Source organism: Larimichthys crocea, chromosome VIII (genome assembly GCF_000972845.2).
Source record: "Larimichthys crocea isolate SSNF chromosome VIII, L_crocea_2.0, whole genome shotgun sequence".
Classification (NCBI taxonomy): Eukaryota; Metazoa; Chordata; class Actinopteri; family Sciaenidae; genus Larimichthys; species Larimichthys crocea.
Window position 1 is genome coordinate 22,976,243 of NC_040018.1, and position 17,010 is coordinate 22,993,252.

The window sequence follows — 17,010 nt, forward strand, 5'->3', positions numbered from 1 at the left end:
ACCACCGCTAATTAAACCAAACATAAAAGCTAAATGTTTTCTCAAAGATGAAATATTTAACTTATGGTAATCCAAACCACCTTCCTAAAACTGTCTCACCACTCTCCGCAGAATTGGTTTTAATTATTTCCAGCCATGAGCAGGGCTTCCATTTCATTCTGCATGGCATACAACAATCATGTTTCCAAGAAATTTTAAAAGAGATAATAATACAAATAACTAAGTAAGCATAGGAAAAAGAAAATAATATATAAAAGCAATAATACATCCCAAGTTGGTTTGCAACAACGTGATGCACATCGGCCCGTTGTATTTCTGTGCACTTACCTGTTATTTAGCCCAACAGTGTGAAAGTGTGAGAACCAGAGTGGGTAGCCTCAGGCTCGCAAAGCTCAGGTTTCCTGTTTACCTCGCAAAAAAGCTAATATCCTATTAACTGTGTCAACTAGCAGTATTGTGGCGCACCTGGCAGGTTCTGCGGCTGTAATCTCTGGGATTTAGAGGACTGCACCGTTGCGCTAGTTAGCCGCCCCTTAAACAGCCACACCCGGCAACTGCTTCTTCAAGAAATCCTTAAAGACATGGCAATGAACTAAACATTGAGTTTATTTGCCTAGTTTCTTGGTTGATTGTGTGGAGTGCACAAAGCCTTTTAACTTGTCATTGCAGCTAAAAGGCTAAATTATTGCGCAGCTACAGCGTGGTTTGGTAGCAGAAGTTCATTGCTTACATCAGAAAACATAAGGGATAGACAGACTTGTCTATTTTATAGTGGGAACTACAAGCAGACAATGTTGCATGCGAGTTGTTGTGTTCACCCGCGTGTGCACATCTGTTTTAGAGAGCAAATGAAGTTGTTAACTGCAGGGTGAGTGAGTTCGACTGACCTGTCGACATCAGAAACGAATGAGAAAATTGATTGGAAGGGAGAAAATGGCTAAAGAAGAAACCAGTGAGTCATTTTGACGGATCAGTCAACGGCTGCACTAATTTGTATACCAGGATATGAAAGCGGACACGTTAACTCATAACGCTTGAGATTCATATTCATGACTATTTCAAAAAATGGCTTCAGTTTCAGTCACTTTTTTTCTCTAATGTAAGGGTTGAACGGTGGAAACGCATCTCTGTTGTCCCTTCACGAGGAGGTCACTAGTTTCCCTTGGCTTGGTCTCTCCACTTTACAGCCAGGGACAGATGATTTTTTTTTTTTTTTTTTGCCGGGCGTACCCCTCTGTTTGTGAAAGGAAGTGAGGTTTCAAGGTCAGGAGAATGTTGGCTGGGCTTCATAATGGAAGCTACGCATGTCAGGCCACTATGCAGCTGCTTAGTGTGCAATGACAGCAGGCTGGACGGTGCATGGTGTGTTTTTGTTTTGTTTTCACACACAAGTTGCTTTTCCTGACTCATCCCAAAACACAGAAGCATTCAGCATGGTGCTACAAGATAACAGAGTCTAAATGTTCCACAGAATGATTGCCCTGCTGTGTAGGGAGTGGTTTATCTAACAGATTAGTCTATCAGGTTGATAGTGGGTGTCCCATTGAGTGTAATATCATCGGGAGTGTGTCTGTATCAGCTTCAGTGCCACTAGGCCGCCACACAAAAAGAACAGATTTAGTGACGGGCTGTTTCTGAAGGCCACAAGCTGTTTCTGTGTATTTCCAGTGAAAGGATAGAAATGGAAAATGACAAAAAATGCTTTATGACACAGATTTTTGGTTTTTTGCAAGTTCCTGTCAGCTTTGTTGACACAAGCACTTTTTTTTTGTGGAGTTTGCATGTTGCATTTTAGGTGACGGCAGATCAGAAGTCGTATTATTTCCTGTGTCAGAAATGTCACTAACTTGTGTTCAGCCTTAAACGTGTCTTTGTGAAAGTCTGCAGTCACCAGCTGACCTTTTAGCTGCCTAGTTTAGTCGGAAATGGAGATATGAGGCCAAATTCTCCTTGATGTTGACAATGTAAAATATTATATTCATAATCGAGTGAAAGAGGCCAAACGGGAGAAGGACAAGTCACATAATGCTTGGCTATTGAATGAGAGTATTGTGACTCCTATGTGGAGCTCAACAGACCCTGCAGTGTCTTCCAACAATAGCTTCTTGCAGGAATTTCTCTGTGCAGCTGTGTTCTGCTGAAGCAGACACTGCCAGAGATTCTTTTCAGAGACGCTCTCCGTGAGGTATGGTGTTAGTAATCGTCTAGAAATGCACAACTTTAAACCACAGCTCTTTACCAAACTGTTATATAATATTACCACCAAGTTTAGAGAAATGTGGCTAAACGTCATCCTCTTTGAATCACGGCAGGAAAATAACAGTTTATATATGTCACAACAGTTGATATTATAGATGTTACAATTTATAGTGAGGGTTTTTTATTACCACTATTATGTTCAACTGAACAAAACTAAAACAAGTTTATGTGTAGCTTGCACAGTTTTACCACGAGGTGTACTCAACTAAACAATTAAACCGTGTATAATTTAAAGGTCCAGTGTGTAAGATTTAGGGACAGAATAAGACAGAAATTGAATATAATATGCAAAATTATTAACTTTATTAGTGTATAATCACCTGAAATCTACAGTAGTCCACAACCAAAATCCTGGCTCTAGATAGGGCCTGATAGGGCGATCTGTTTAGCTCTTTGCTCACACCTGGAACAGGAGCGTGAGAGGAGAAGGTTACAGTCCACAACTACACGGCTATATGCTACTAAATCCAACACACTGATCATTTAAGTCTAATTTATACATCTGTCACTCTCCTTTTTTATCTAATTATTCTGCAGATGTTACCTAATGTTTGAGGAGTTGAATAACTGGGTGAAAATGAAAGCAAGAAAATCATGTAACACAAGGTGACAACAAGGTTTTGTAAATTACTGTGAACTGCTGAATGTGAGGTGGTGAACAGTGTAATAAAATATTAAGAGCCAAGTTGAATAAAACCTCTGAAACACATTTGTAACTTCGATCTAACAAGAAGTAGCTTCAGTTTTGTATATCAGTTTGACCTTGGCACAGCATGCTACATGTAAAGGGACGGGAAGGCCACAACCTTTGTAAAGTTTAGTCTCATCTGTTGCTGTCGTTTGGGAGTGAAGTGAACCAGTCTTTTGTGTTAAAGGGAGGTTGAAGTCAAACAATCATACGTCTCAAACACTGAGAGGAGGGAGGAATTTCAACCGAAACTGTGACGGCATACTTATCTGCTCTGTAAATCACTTCTTGTCTTCTTCTTTAGACATCAAAATCAAAATCAAAAATCAAATCAAAATGAGCTACAGACAAATTATGACCAAATAAAAATATCTTTTTATTTGTAGGAAAAAAAATATTTTTCTTTACAGAAACTCTCAAACAGTTTGTGTTCTCTTTATAAAAAGTGCAACTTACATCTTAAACAACAAAACACATCTGCTTTCTTTAGAAACAATCTCACAGTAAACTGCTGTTAACTGGTGTGATGTGCAGTTTTCGCTCACGTGGTGGCATAACCAGGGCTCTAAGTTAACATTTTGATCACCAGCCAATGTGGCTGGTAAGTTTCTGAAGTTACCAGCCAATCAGAATTTCCACTAGCCACATTTTTTTCCGTGCAAAAAAGACAGATTATGAGAGCAACTGAATTTATTTGATCATTTTATTAACTAAAGCTTTAAATTAATCTTACAATGAAGTTGGGAACTTAAGTACATACAAACATTTCATTACTCATTAACCCTTACATACTATTCAGGGTCTAATATGACCCATTTTATGTAGAAGAACATACACCGGGAAAATGTCCAAATCTGAGGAAGTAAACGAAGTCTGGCGGGCTAAGCGCTCACTTCTAAAACACTCCCGGTGGGGTTTGAAGTCGCGTGCAGGACGGACCAAATACGCCACGCTCACGCATCGTGCCGGGAAGCCTGTTTGACCAGTGAGAGCGCGCGCTGTGCGGGTTTCCATTCACCAAGAATCGCGATTCATTTTTTCTGTCAACCGATGCCAGTCGTCACGCATTTGTACCGATTTTTAATCGTGTCATGATGCATCGTTACAGCCCTAATATAGAATAAAGTCTTTAAAGGTCCAGTGTGTAAATTTATAACTTTGTTTTCATGCATGTATAATCACCTGAAAACAAGAATCTTTGTGTTACTTAAAAATGTGCCTCTTATATCTACAGTGGAAACAGGTCCATGTCTTCCAGACCTTTCAGTTGTTGTTTCTCCTTTACACTAGGTAGGTGAGGGTGATGTGAGGAGGTTTCAATGCAGCTATTGCTGACTTTCATGGCGTTATGATGGTCCCTGGTAGTTTTGGATTATTTTGACAGAACACTGTTAGATATACATCTATGTAGACAGAGATTTTATTTTGATACAAGCCATCGGACAGATAGCAGATTGTTGCAACTGGTGGCTGCACCAAATTTTAATGGAATTTGACTTCATAAATGTCTCGTAGTCTTCTCAGGCGGTACAGTGATTATGCGTCTCATTTCTCATAAATAAGACACAAACTATTTTTGTATCCAAGATTGATGTTGTCACATTTTTGTATTGCAAAATAAATATTGTGAGTTATTATTTCCACTTCTGCTTTTAGTGTGATCAACCAATGAGGTTACCTAGATATTTCTAAGGCATATCATTTGTGTTCCAAACTTTCTAAATAAAAACCTGAATTATAGTCTTATTCTAAAAAAAAAAAAAAGAGGCGAAGTAGTTCCTAGCTGCGTATCTGTTGGTTGTGTTTTGAGTTGTTGAGTTTATTTTGGGCTTTAACAGTAAAACAGTTGAAACGAAGCTCATCCTTCCTCTTTGACATTACGTTAACCCCCTCTTCTGTGTCTCTGCCCTTTCCTCCCTTAGGAAATGACCTAGAGGCCTTACAGATACATTTGTGCTTTTGTCGCTCTAATCTGCATCCGCGGAGGACGGCGAGATCTGGAAGCACACTTGTTTCCGCGGTGAGTAATATCTACCTCAGCCAGCAGACTGGGAGAAACCAGGAAGCTGCTGGAGACTTGTGACAGGCAGACAGAGCTATCAGCTGGCCCCTTTGCTCACTGCCCGCAGAGCCCTGCTTCGTGAAGAGGATTTGAGACGGACTGGATCTGTCTGCCCTTCGCCTCCCGCAGCTCCTCTACCAGCCAGTGCACAAGAAGAGCCAAAACCACGTCCTCTGATTCCAGCATTCACTTGTTTTGTTTTTTGTTTTATTACTGTCATTTTCCTCCGTGCTGTTGACCAGTATCTCATTTCCCTTGGATTCATTTTTCCTCTCAGCTTTTAAAAGGGTTTTCTACTTTTATTAGTGCAGGCTGGTGTATGTACATACGTGTGTATACCATATAAAGAAGGATCCCTCCCCACCCCCCATCCCACCCCCCATTCTGAAGGAAAGTTAATGCACTTTAATGCTTGGCTATAGTTTCACTTTAAGTACATAAATTAAGGAGTGTTTCTGACTTCTCCTTCCCTATTATGATAATTTTGTTTGACGCTGGAAACAGAGAATCTGGAGGTGTGTCTGTGCTGTCTTTTAAGCTGGGTCTGACGTGTCTGCAGCAGGGCTGCATGTAAGCATTTCATTCAGCCTGACAGTCTTTGCGATCGCCCTCCGACCTCACCCAAGTCTGTGCTGCCTCTCTGCAAGGCACACTGAGATGATCCTCTGGCAGGCGGAATCCTTGAGCTGTCTTTTTACGTAACTTTGAACAGTTTCAGGACCGTTGGGTGTTGTTTTTTTTGTTAAGAGGACAAGAGCATTTTGTGGGGACAATACAAGCTAAAACAGCAGCTTCCGGTGCTGTTGCACCACCTATGTATTGTTGTAGTGCGCAAGAAAGTAAAATGGACTACAAGCGTCGCTTTTTGCTCGGCGGGTCCAAGCAGAAAGTGCAACAGCACCAGCAGTACCAGATGCCTGAGCTGAGCCGGACCCTGAGCGCCTCCCTGGCCTCCTCTTGCTCGGCCTCTTCGCCCATGGGCACCGGGGTGGGCATGCCTGGCAGCTGCCAACCACCTCCTTCTAGCGCCACTACCGCAGTTGCAGACATCCAGCAAGGCATCTCCAAATATTTGGATGCCCTCAACGTGTTCTGCAGGGCCAGCGCCTTCCTCACAGACCTGTTCAGCAGTGTGTTCAGGAACTCTCACTATTCCAAAGCAGCTATGCAACTGAAGGACGTGCAGGAACACGTCATGGAGGCGGCCAGCAGGCTGACTGCAGCAATAAAGCCTGAGATCGCCAAGATGCTGATGGAGCTGAGCGCCGGGGCCGCCAACTTCAAAGATCAGAACGACTTCAGCCTGCAGGATGTTGAGGTACGTGCTCACCAGCTGACTATACCACCTGTTGAACTCGTTTGTACTGCAATATGTCACACTGTTGACTCAAGTGTCTCGTGTCTTCCACCAAACAAAAAAAAAAACATATTGACATTTAAGTCCACTGTTTGCTTTCCTGGAAAGAATTGGTTAAGCTCACAGCCTGAGGCACCATAGTTAAACACCACATATTTTCTCATATTCATTTAGCCATGACTCGTCTTCTAGCAGCAGTGCTAAGATGCTTAGCTGCACTCTGTCAGAAGGTTGGCTCCATGAATCAGTGTTTCCTGGCTCGAATAGGCTTCTCACGCCCAGCGTTAAGCTGGTGTCAGGATCTGAGGGTGAGGTGTGAAAAACACTGAGGATGTGAGAAGAAAAGTCATCTTTTGTCACTCTGAATACCACACCATCTTTCCATAGCTCTGAATTTGCTGATATGTAAAATGCAAAACACACAACCAAAGGGCTCAGCTGTGATGTGAGAATAATTTTCTCTCTCCCTCTCTCTAGTCTCAATTACCTTTTGCCTGTCTCTCTCCTTTACACGCTTGCTTTGTCCATTTGTCTTTTGATTAAGCAAGAGAGTTGTAGCTTTCCCTAAAAGTCACAGACAAACACAAACAAACTACCGTGTCTGACCATTATTTCCTAGACTGGTTAATCTGGTTGTTTCCAATCACACAAGAATTGGGTCTGCATCTGCACTGTGCCACATCTTGTATGAATGGAAAAGAACACAAACGGGAGCAGACCTCATGGCTGAGAAAACAAGATGCCACTCGCAGTAATAACACTGTAGTAATCCTTTAGTTACAGAAGCCCCTGCTCACTATTTTCCACTAAATCTAGACTGTGTCACACCCACTTTAAACCCGGGTCAGGAGGTTCATGAAGCCAGGTTGAACAATGTACGTTGACACTGTCAGATCCCAAACACAGGTTCATTTGAAGTTACAGCATCAGTGTTTACCTGGAAAACCACCACACCCAAAAAAGATGATTACTGCATCTGCTTATTTATCCTCTATTTAATACACAGTTGTGTGGAAGTCCCTTTGTGGTTATCCTAACCCTACCCCAAAATCCACATACACACTTTTCATTGTTACTATAAAAGATATTAAAAGGCAGTACACAAACCCTAAACACAAAAAGCTATTTTACATGTAGATATTGGCTGAATTTAGACTTTTTATCATGGAAAAGCTTTAAATGGTCTAAAATCATAACTGCAGTGTTGTATTCAGACTTGCCAGTTTTACCTACCTTGTCAAATCCCTCTGCATCTAAATATGAATCCCCCTCTGTGGCACCTGTGATGAAACGTGTGTCACAGATGACTCTGTTAGGTGAAACACTTGCACAATATAAAAATAATGGTGGTTATTGGTGTTTCCATAATCCTTTTAGCATTTAGCAGTGAATAGGTACATGGCTGCGGCCAAGACACTAGAGGGGCTGCAGGACCTCAGTGGATGTGGCTGAGCCCAAAACAGGAAACACTTTTGCACCGCAGTCAGTAAATCTGACTCTCTGTGGTCTTGGATATGCACAGATGAATATTAGAGGAAGCCCAAGTCTGTGAAAGTTTAGACCGCATGGCTTGGCACTCACACTAGCTGTCTGGCCCTGGGCATAAAGGGTACATTTGTTAAAGCAGAAAAGGAAACACTTTAATACGTGTATAAGAATATTCTATATACATAGTATAATAGTTGCATTAACCTGTGAGAAAACACTGCACACACACAATAATATTATGTTTTTAGGGTGAAGTATAATGTACCAGTTAAAAGTGAACAAAAAGTAGTGGGGTTAACAGCACAGGAAGTGGCTCCTCTAATCCCAGAAGATATCTGTATTGGTAGAACAGAAGATGGGGACATTTTTTAACTGTTGCAGAGCAGTTTTACCAAAGTGGAGCACTGCAAAACAAGTGCTGGACAGAGGCTGTGTATGAACAATAAAAAGAAAAGAAAAAAAACGAGTTAAAGGTCAAAACGTTTGTTTGCACATACAATTAATTTAATCTGCTACAGGCTTAAAGATTTTTATTGTAGGGTAGGGTTAGCTGCACTACTATGTCTGTTGTTTTAGTCTGCTAGCTTTTATGTTGTATTGTTATATTTTGTTATTCTGATGAGTGGAGCGTGTGATATAAGACAAATTTACGTGTGAACAGGCAATCAAGTGTTATCTTATCTCACACGCACGTGCTTGTTTAGACCTAGCTTGTGATAATTGCTGCTAATTCAGCATGTCCCTATACAATGCGATGTGTCTGTAACAGTAAAAGGGATTTTCCTTTGTCTGCATGAGTCGAGGAATGCTGTTTGGCAGCTGGATGTATTATGAGGTCTTCAGAAAGAGCCAAATGCATTTCTGAGTTTGGGGAGTTGTGGTATGTAAAGTCCCCCCCCCTCCATCCACCCCACTGTGTTCCCTTGCTCAGGTCTCTTTCTTTCTTTTGCCCCCTTTTTTTAACCGAGAGCCCCCAAAAGTTCAGGTCAGTGCAGTCTGCAAAACAACCTCCTCCTTTTTTTTTTTTTCCTTCTTCTTTTTTTTTCTTTTCCAAAACGGAGCTCGGCTCTCTGGCTTCTGAGTGACTCCACTGGCAAATATGCATGAAAATGTCACGGTTTGTTTAGAGGCCGTTAGCCGAGCTTGTAAGTTTAAACTAAAGAGTGGAGACTAGAGGCAGACAGAGAGGTCCCCATGACGAAGAGAGGCCTTCATGGCTGCTCTAGTCAGAAGATTGCATATAAGCTATCCCATCCATGCACACTGTAAAAACAACCCATTTGTCTTCAGCTGTTAAAAACTCTTGGTGTCTTCTTTTATACAGTAGCTGCATATGAGGGCTTCATTTAATTTCAGTGAATGAGTGTATTTGTAGTAAGTTATTTGTTGTATTGTGGGTTTTGACTTTTGTATTGTGAAAAGAGATAAAAACTAGAGAAAAAAAATGTTTGTTGGAGTCTGAAGTAAGGCTGTTATGGAGCAATGTTTTACTTGTATCATGCATGTACTGATTAGTGATGTGAGACACATCCGTAATGATGTTTTTTTTGCCTTTTCACCATCAGATAGTAGGTGGTAGTAACGCAGCAGTGAGTCCGTAAAGGCACATGAGAATGGAATGAATGAATGTTTTTTTTTTTACAAGGAAGGATTCATACATTCAACATGTTTAACGTCAGGAATACACACAGTTTGTTTTGGCGAGAAACAATGACTTTAATTTACAAGAACTCCACAGGGTGCCTTTTTTTTTTTTGTAAAGGTTGGTTTTACCCCGTAATGTTGACTCTGACGCACCCACTCATATGTAGAATGACTTTGAATCAGTTACATCATGTGACTGACCAGTTTAAAGAAATTCAGAGGTCAAGACAAATGTGACTTTCCTCTTTCTCGAGAATAATTGTGTAAAAAGGGAAGGTACAGAAAATAAAAGTGAAAAAAATAAGAGAAGTTATAGACAAAGCTTTACCAGCGACATTAACCAACCAAGGTAGACTTTTTTTTTTTTTTTTCCACAGATCAGTGACATGACCATCTGGTTATTATAACAGGCCTCACACTCCCTTTCTCTAAAAGAGATCCTAATCCCAGGAACATCGCTTTGGTAGATTTGGTGCACTTATAGTGCAGGTGTTCTCAGAAAATAGAGGTATAAATGTTGATTGATTCATGATTCGCCTTGTTTGGGCTTGAGAGAGGGGCCCGATGTTAGCTTGGCTCTGCTGCACTCCTATTTCTCATATTTTCCATGACTGTGTGGGATACTGCACAGCCAATCACATGTGTTATCCATTATCTTGTGCTGTAGCCATGGCCACATTTTTTCCCTCACTTGGTTATTGTAGAATAGTTTGTAACACTTTGAGCTCTCATTGTCAGCCTGTTCATGCTATTCTGTGCTCTTCATTAGGATACACTACATATGATATCAGTTTGCATGAATTGGCAAGCTTTATTATCAGACAATATGCGTCTTATGTCTGCTTTGCATGCACACTAAATCTCCGGTGACTGATTAAGTTTTGATTAGTTGCTCAACATCGACAGCAGGCGTAGGAATTTCTCATCTTGTGCACACTGGATCTGGGCCTGTGTTTATCAAGTCTCCCAGAGTAAGCTCAGAGTAGGCGGTATGTCATCTCTCTTTGGGTCTGAGTTTAAGGACACAGAAGTGCATTTTACAGCTGCTGTGTTCATTAGCTCTAGTGACGGCAATACCAGTTGGTCGGTCTGTTGATCGTTCCTTTGAAATTGTTTTGACACCTACACGATCGATGGCAATGACATTTGATACACATATTGTGCTACAGGTGACGTCTGTTACCCCCCCTTGACTTTTCCTCTAAGGTCACCAGCATGTCAGACTTTTTCAGTATCTCGGCATCTACTTGATGGATTAGCACCAGATTTTGTACAGATATTACAGCACCATCGTCAGGTTGATATTTTAGTTTTTTTATTTAAACATCCGAAGAACCACTGAATGGATTACTGTGAAATTTGGTACAGACATGTGGTCAGAAGATTATTTATAAGAACATTAATTGCAAATGTAAGCATGCTGACTAAGATCGTAACGGATTAACGTGAGTTTTTAGTGTCGTTTCTTCAGAATCTAACGCACAAAACACGTTTTCCCGTATTTTCCCATAATGTGCATACACCTTCAAGGCGTGCACAATAGATGATGATGGCACAGGAGCAAGCAGGATTTGTGTATGTAAACAAAGACGAGCTTTCAACCCTTTGACATTCAGGTTTTTAGGATGGGCTCTCTGTACCTGCTGTCACTAGCAAGACAAAAACAAACTTCATAATCCTACCTTCACTTTGCTGCCATATAGCTTCTGTTCATCCACTGGAGTGTGTCGTTATTGTTATAATCACATCACAGATTTTTTTATTATTTTCTTTGATTATTTTTTTGGCCTTTTTATGCCTTTAATGATAGGACAGCTGAAAATAGACAGGAAGCAGGGGGCAGAGAGAGGGCGAGTGACACGCAGTAAATGGCCGTCCGATGCAGGATTCGAACCGGGGACAGCTGCAGCGAGGACTATATCCTCCACACAATACAAGTCACTGTTTCTTCACTGCCAAAACGTGGTATTATTGAAACGCAACTTGAGACAAACACTTCTACTGTCAATAATGTGATTTAAATGAGCTTAGAGCTAATTGATAAAACGACACTTGATGACAGCAGTCATAAACATTCAGGCTCATGATGGTGTCGCGTCAGCCTTATTCACACCCTGCCAAATGAAACGGTGCAATGAATGTAGCCGTGTCCTGTTGTTCTGTCTGCAGTCAGAAAGCAGCAGCATATTTCTGTCTTTAACAACTCAGCCTCCCCCTTGAGATATTTTCAGCAGGTACCTGAAAAAGAAAACCCTGTGACCATGGTGGACCCTGTGGTGTCCTGTTTCTCTTATTTTGCTAACTGGACAACAAACAACCTCTAAGCCTGGGCTATTCTCTCACCAAACAAACACACACACTTTCAGCTTAGTAGATGTAGAGTGATGAATATTTCAGCCGTGTTGTAATCGAATATATTCTTACATGCTGCATGGCAAGGATGGTGTTTCTGAGTTTCAACCCCGATTACCAATTTTGTACTTTGCCTCCCTACATAAGTCGATACATCTTCAGTACAGTCTTTACATTTAGATAGACAAACCTTCCCTCTCTCGCTCTCACGCATATTCAGTTTGAGATGTTTTCCATGTGTCTTTTGCTTGCAAATATACAAATACAGAGTGTACTCATTGTCAGATGATATCGGTTTACATCATGCAATTTACCACAAATGCAAACACATGCGTGTTGTTTTACTCTGAAAGATGGCGTCTTCTGCACACTGCTTCATGACATGCCGTTGGCTGACAGAGATCAAGTTCAAAAGCAGCTTTACTATCATGATATTTGTTGGGCCAAACGATATGGAACAATATGGTGGACAAATGGAGGTGACTGTAACACAATATGGTTCATCCAACAGCCTAAAATATAATCTACTGTCGCATTGGTGGATGACAATACTCACTTTACTCACCAACCTCACTTTAATGATTCATTTTATTATCATTCAGAGTCAAACACTTAACAGTGTATCATTATTTTACAATAGTGTACTTGTAAAAAGTATTTATATTAAAATAATGTACCTTATTCTGAGGGAAATAATCTTTCCCGTTCTCAAGGTGTGAAAAAGTAAACGATAACATGAGCTAATTTTGTTGCCTAAGTAGCACAAGATATGTGAACAGGTATGGTAATTATGTTAATTAATTCCTGAGGTATGTGGACATGCATGTTAGTTTCCTAACCTGAGGGCATCTACAGTATATTGTTTGCCAAACATCCTGGCTCAGGTGCTTTAGCACGCTAAGAATGAGAATGTTTTAACAGTAATCTCTCGTCATGTCTTTCCAGGTGCTGGGCCGGTGCTTCCTCACGGTGATGCAGGTCCATTTCCAGTTTCTATCACAGGCTTTGCAGAAGGTCCAGCCTGTGGCTCAGTCCTGCCTGGCAGAGGCTCTTGCCCAGGCCCAGGAGCGTTGCGCCAACGCCTGCTCCCAAAGCTCTGACCTCGGGGCTCTTACAGAGCTGGAGGAAGCTTCACGCTCATGGAAAGGTGCAGCTCAGGTATGCAGCCACAGGGCCACCGAGGACTCTTCCTGGTCAGGGCCTCGGAAATATGGAGTTTGTCTGTGTGAGGTGAAAAGCTGACTTGTTACGCATTCCTGAGAAATGCCAGCCGTTTACGATTTCCAGCCTTAATTTCCTATTTCCTCTTTTTTGGGCTGCAGTTTCTGTGACTTCTGTGTGTGTGCAATGTTCTGTAGCCCTGTAGACCCCAGCCTATGTAAAGCAGGCAGTTTGGTATGAGGACCTAACTAATCCCCAGGCTAATCAGTCCCACTGGCCCATTTTGAGCTTTGTTGAATAAAGTGAGGCAGAGAGGAGAATAGTGGGTTGATTGATCTGTTAAGCTCTGGCATGCAGAGAGGCCTGGATAGACCCCGGTAGAATGTGCTGGGGGGTTGTTTAGGCAGAGGGCGGTGGCCTGGACTCTTTTTCAGAAGCTTCAGACACGCTTTTATCAGCTAAAATGCTGCTGGACATCTGTTTTGTTGAAACTATTTTGGCCATAAATTATTAAACTTTTGTTCTATACACTTTTAAATCACTTTTTTGAAATGCCGGCCCTGCAATGCCCTACAATCCACTTATTCTCAAGTATTTATTGCATTTATCTGTGAGATTATGCTGTAGTAGCGTTGATATTCCTGCTGTCACTTTGACCCAGTACTCTGCTGTGCACTCAGGCTATGGCGAGGCTGAGAGAGAGGGGCCGGGACGGCTGCCTGGCAGGCATCCAGGTTCAGCAGCTCTTCTGCTCCAACAACACCACCATCCCTGAGCACCAGCTGAAGGAGCTCAACATGAAGATTGATGATGCTTTACAGGTATGTAATCACCCCAAAGACCAGGGCGAGGAACTACTTGCACGGTTATTTTAGTGGCTTGTAGATTTAAAAACAAATTGGGATCACCTCCAGGTAAAATTACATTCATTTTGTTTCAATAAACTGCACGGTACTAGATGGAGTCATGATGAAATTACAGTACCAGGAAAAAAGGGTCTGAAAACCTCTGATCTTGGTGATGAAAGCAACGTTGGACTGATAGCAGGTCATGTTTTCTCTCTATCTCCAGGCCTACAAAGCAGCACTAGAGAGCCTGGGCCATAGTGAGTATGCACTGAAGGCCGGCTTTCATCTTAACCCCAAAGCTGTGGAAGCAGCCTTACAGGTGGGCTCACTCTCAGAAAGTCAGTAATAATCTTTTTAAAGATTTATAGAATGGTAAATCGAAATTTTTACATGTTCTCTATATGGGAAATGTCTCCCCTTCCCTTTCATTCTAATGTTAAAATACCATCATGTGTCACTGTTTTTTGTGCTTTGGACTGTTGTGTATATGTTTACGTGGGTGGGTGTGTGTGTGTAGTGCTGCTGCAGTGAGGCAGAGGCCCAGCAGGCGGGCAGGATGCAGACCACCTCCCAGCCCATCCAGTGCGAGTTGCCCACCATCCCTGTACAGATCGGCTCACATTTCCTCAAAGGAGTGTCCTTCAACGAGTCAGCGGCTGAAAACCTCAAACTGAAAACGGTATATTCCCTCAACTGGTCAGCTTCATGTTACTTTTTATTTCTCACCACGTTGTTTACCAACTTTTTCTGGGTCAGTCATTAAAAAAAATACATATCACATATGTTTTTAGTGTGGACTAATTAATGCTCTAGTCGCTTTTATTTTTAGTGGCATCTGTAGTGCAGCACCAGCAGACGACTATGGCAGACTTCTTTGTTGACAGCTCTTTGTGTCTCGTCTCCTCAGCACACAATGTTGCAGCTCATTAAGGAGGCGCTGGGCCAGAATGGAGTGACTCCCAGGGATGACTCTCCCGTCACTGAGGTCCTCAACCAAGTCTGCCCATCCAGTTGGAGAGGAGCCTGCAAGACAGCTGTGCAGCTGCTGTTTGCTCAGGCTGGTCTGGTGAGTAGAGATATTAAAAACCAGGGCTGCTACAGTAAAGCTGTATTTCACTTGGAGTTTACATTTTGGACATAAGCCACAGTGGATATCCGCATTTCAAACAACTAGTTGTATGATTTAAAAAAAGGTCAGGTGACCGTGCCTAGGCAGCACCGAATAGTATTATCTTGTTTGAGAAAGATATACTATAAAGCTCTCTACTGGATCCTTATTCAGGACTTGTTTAACATCCATCACAGTGTAGTTGATACCACAGAGCAGTGGAGAGGAGGCAGCACGCTGACGTGAGCGGGCCTGTTGTTCTTCACCAACACTTCTGCTTAAGTTACTGAAGTCTCTCCTTTTGTGCGTCTGTGGGTTTGGCAACCTGCATCCCGTTGTTTGTCAGATTTGTAATGGATATGCAGAGATCTGTCCGCTGGCTTTGAGGCAGCCGAGAGGTGTAAACAAGCACTAGAGAGAGACAAAAGAGAAGAAACATTCCTACAGCATCTGGGTGAAGGATGGGCTCGCCTGGGTGGGTCTGCAAACAGAACTCCCCCCGCCTCCCATACCTCCTGTTGAAAAGGAGTCACAGGGAGGGAGAGTCAGCAGCAGGACTCTCCTCAGAGTAACACCAGTGTGTTTATGCTCCAGTGTTTATTTCCTCTGTGTGGTCTGCCTTGTTTTGTATGTCAAGCTGAAGGAGTGTTCCCATCCAGCCCTGCCAGCCCTCTGCTAACCATAAAACAATCCTTGGATGATGGATGAGCACTTTGCATTATCTAAGACTATGGTCATTAACCCAAATCGGATCATGGGTCACACAGCAGCATGCACACGCACTCATACATTGTTTCTTTCTGACACTTGCATATACATACACTTATCATACACCCACTGTCATGCACTATTCATACCTTCCCACACACACACTCTCCTACTCGTTTTCATTCTTGTACACTTACAGTAACAGTCACCATAGCTGTTCTGCTGTCGTTCCTGGAAACATTATTTACCAGTGACTCCCTTTACCTTCTAGTCTTGACTTTCAGAGCCCAGCGAAGAAGTTGACCTCGTCTGTTTTTGTGCTGTTCCTCCTCTTTCCTGCCCCCAGTGACCTTGTCTTGTGTGTTTCAACATGGCTGACGCACTGTTTGTGTTTGTATGTGGCTGTCTTACATGGGCAGCCAGGGGTTTCCGAGGATACACCTGTTTTGTTTTTTTTAATAACAATAGAGTAACTTCCTGTAATTCAGGAAATGGACTCCTCCCACCTTCCCTCCCTCTTTGTGACCCAGCTGCATGGGTCTCGAGGAGCCAAGGCCACTTTCAAAGAACTTACAAATAAATTTGACAAGCAGCAGGCAGGAAGGCTGGCCTGTTTGTTGTCACTGGCTGATTGAATGCGTTCTGCTTCCTCACCTTGAACCACCTCTCTCTGCGTGGCGTGAAATTAATGCCAGGCACCAACGAAAAGCCTTTTGACTTCTTGCTATATTTCCAACATGTTTGCATGCTGCACTGAATAAAACCAGTCTGGTTGTTTCAAGACTGTCCCAGATTTGTATTACACCAAGAGAAATCGAAACCTCATAATAATATTAGTTGCTGTGTGTGTAAATCAGTCAACAACAGTTTGCTATGAACTTGAAATGTCTATGAAGAAAGCTTGCTCATGCAGGTGTTTTTCTGTGTCCCAACAGGTGGTTGTTGATACAGCTCAGATTGAGAACAAGGAGGCTTATGCTCCACAGATCACTCTTGAGGGATCCAAGGTGGTGGTCCAGGTTCCCTCTACATGGTAAGCATATCAAAGCACTGTTTTTCAAGTAGACGTCCAACAGTGAAACTTTATACTGTAAACTTTATATCTGCATTTATTCATCGTGACAGTTGCAGTTAGAAATAACCGCAATTAAAAAATCTAGTACTGAATTAATACGCCACGCTTACTGATTATATCAGACGTCTGGTGTGTAGGATAGAGCGGCATCTACCGGTTAGGCTTTAGATTGCAACCCCCTTGCCTCACCTTCCCCTTCACTGTGTGTAGGAGAAACTACAATGGCTGCAAAAAATATAATTAACCAGAGGCACTCATAA

The 17,010-nt window shown here is 42.2% G+C and overlaps 1 protein-coding gene across 3 annotated transcripts in view; it reads left to right on the forward strand.

The window, feature by feature from the left end:
* garre1 (granule associated Rac and RHOG effector 1) overlaps positions 1–17,010 on the forward strand; it is a 32,049-nt gene that overhangs the window by 7,392 nt on the left and 7,647 nt on the right. For 2 of the 3 annotated variants that reach the window (XM_010733120.3, XM_019274307.2), the window contains exons 2-8: positions 4,870–6,327; positions 12,796–13,008; positions 13,692–13,832; positions 14,083–14,178; positions 14,377–14,538; positions 14,767–14,925; positions 16,611–16,708. In XM_010733120.3, the coding sequence (XP_010731422.2) occupies positions 5,824–6,327; positions 12,796–13,008; positions 13,692–13,832; positions 14,083–14,178; positions 14,377–14,538; positions 14,767–14,925; positions 16,611–16,708 (1,373 nt within the window). In that variant the 5' untranslated portion in view covers positions 4,870–5,823. The remainder of the gene's footprint in view (positions 1–4,869; positions 6,328–12,795; positions 13,009–13,691; positions 13,833–14,082; positions 14,179–14,376; positions 14,539–14,766; positions 14,926–16,610; positions 16,709–17,010) is intronic. The other variant, XM_019274308.2, reaches the window with a different exon arrangement.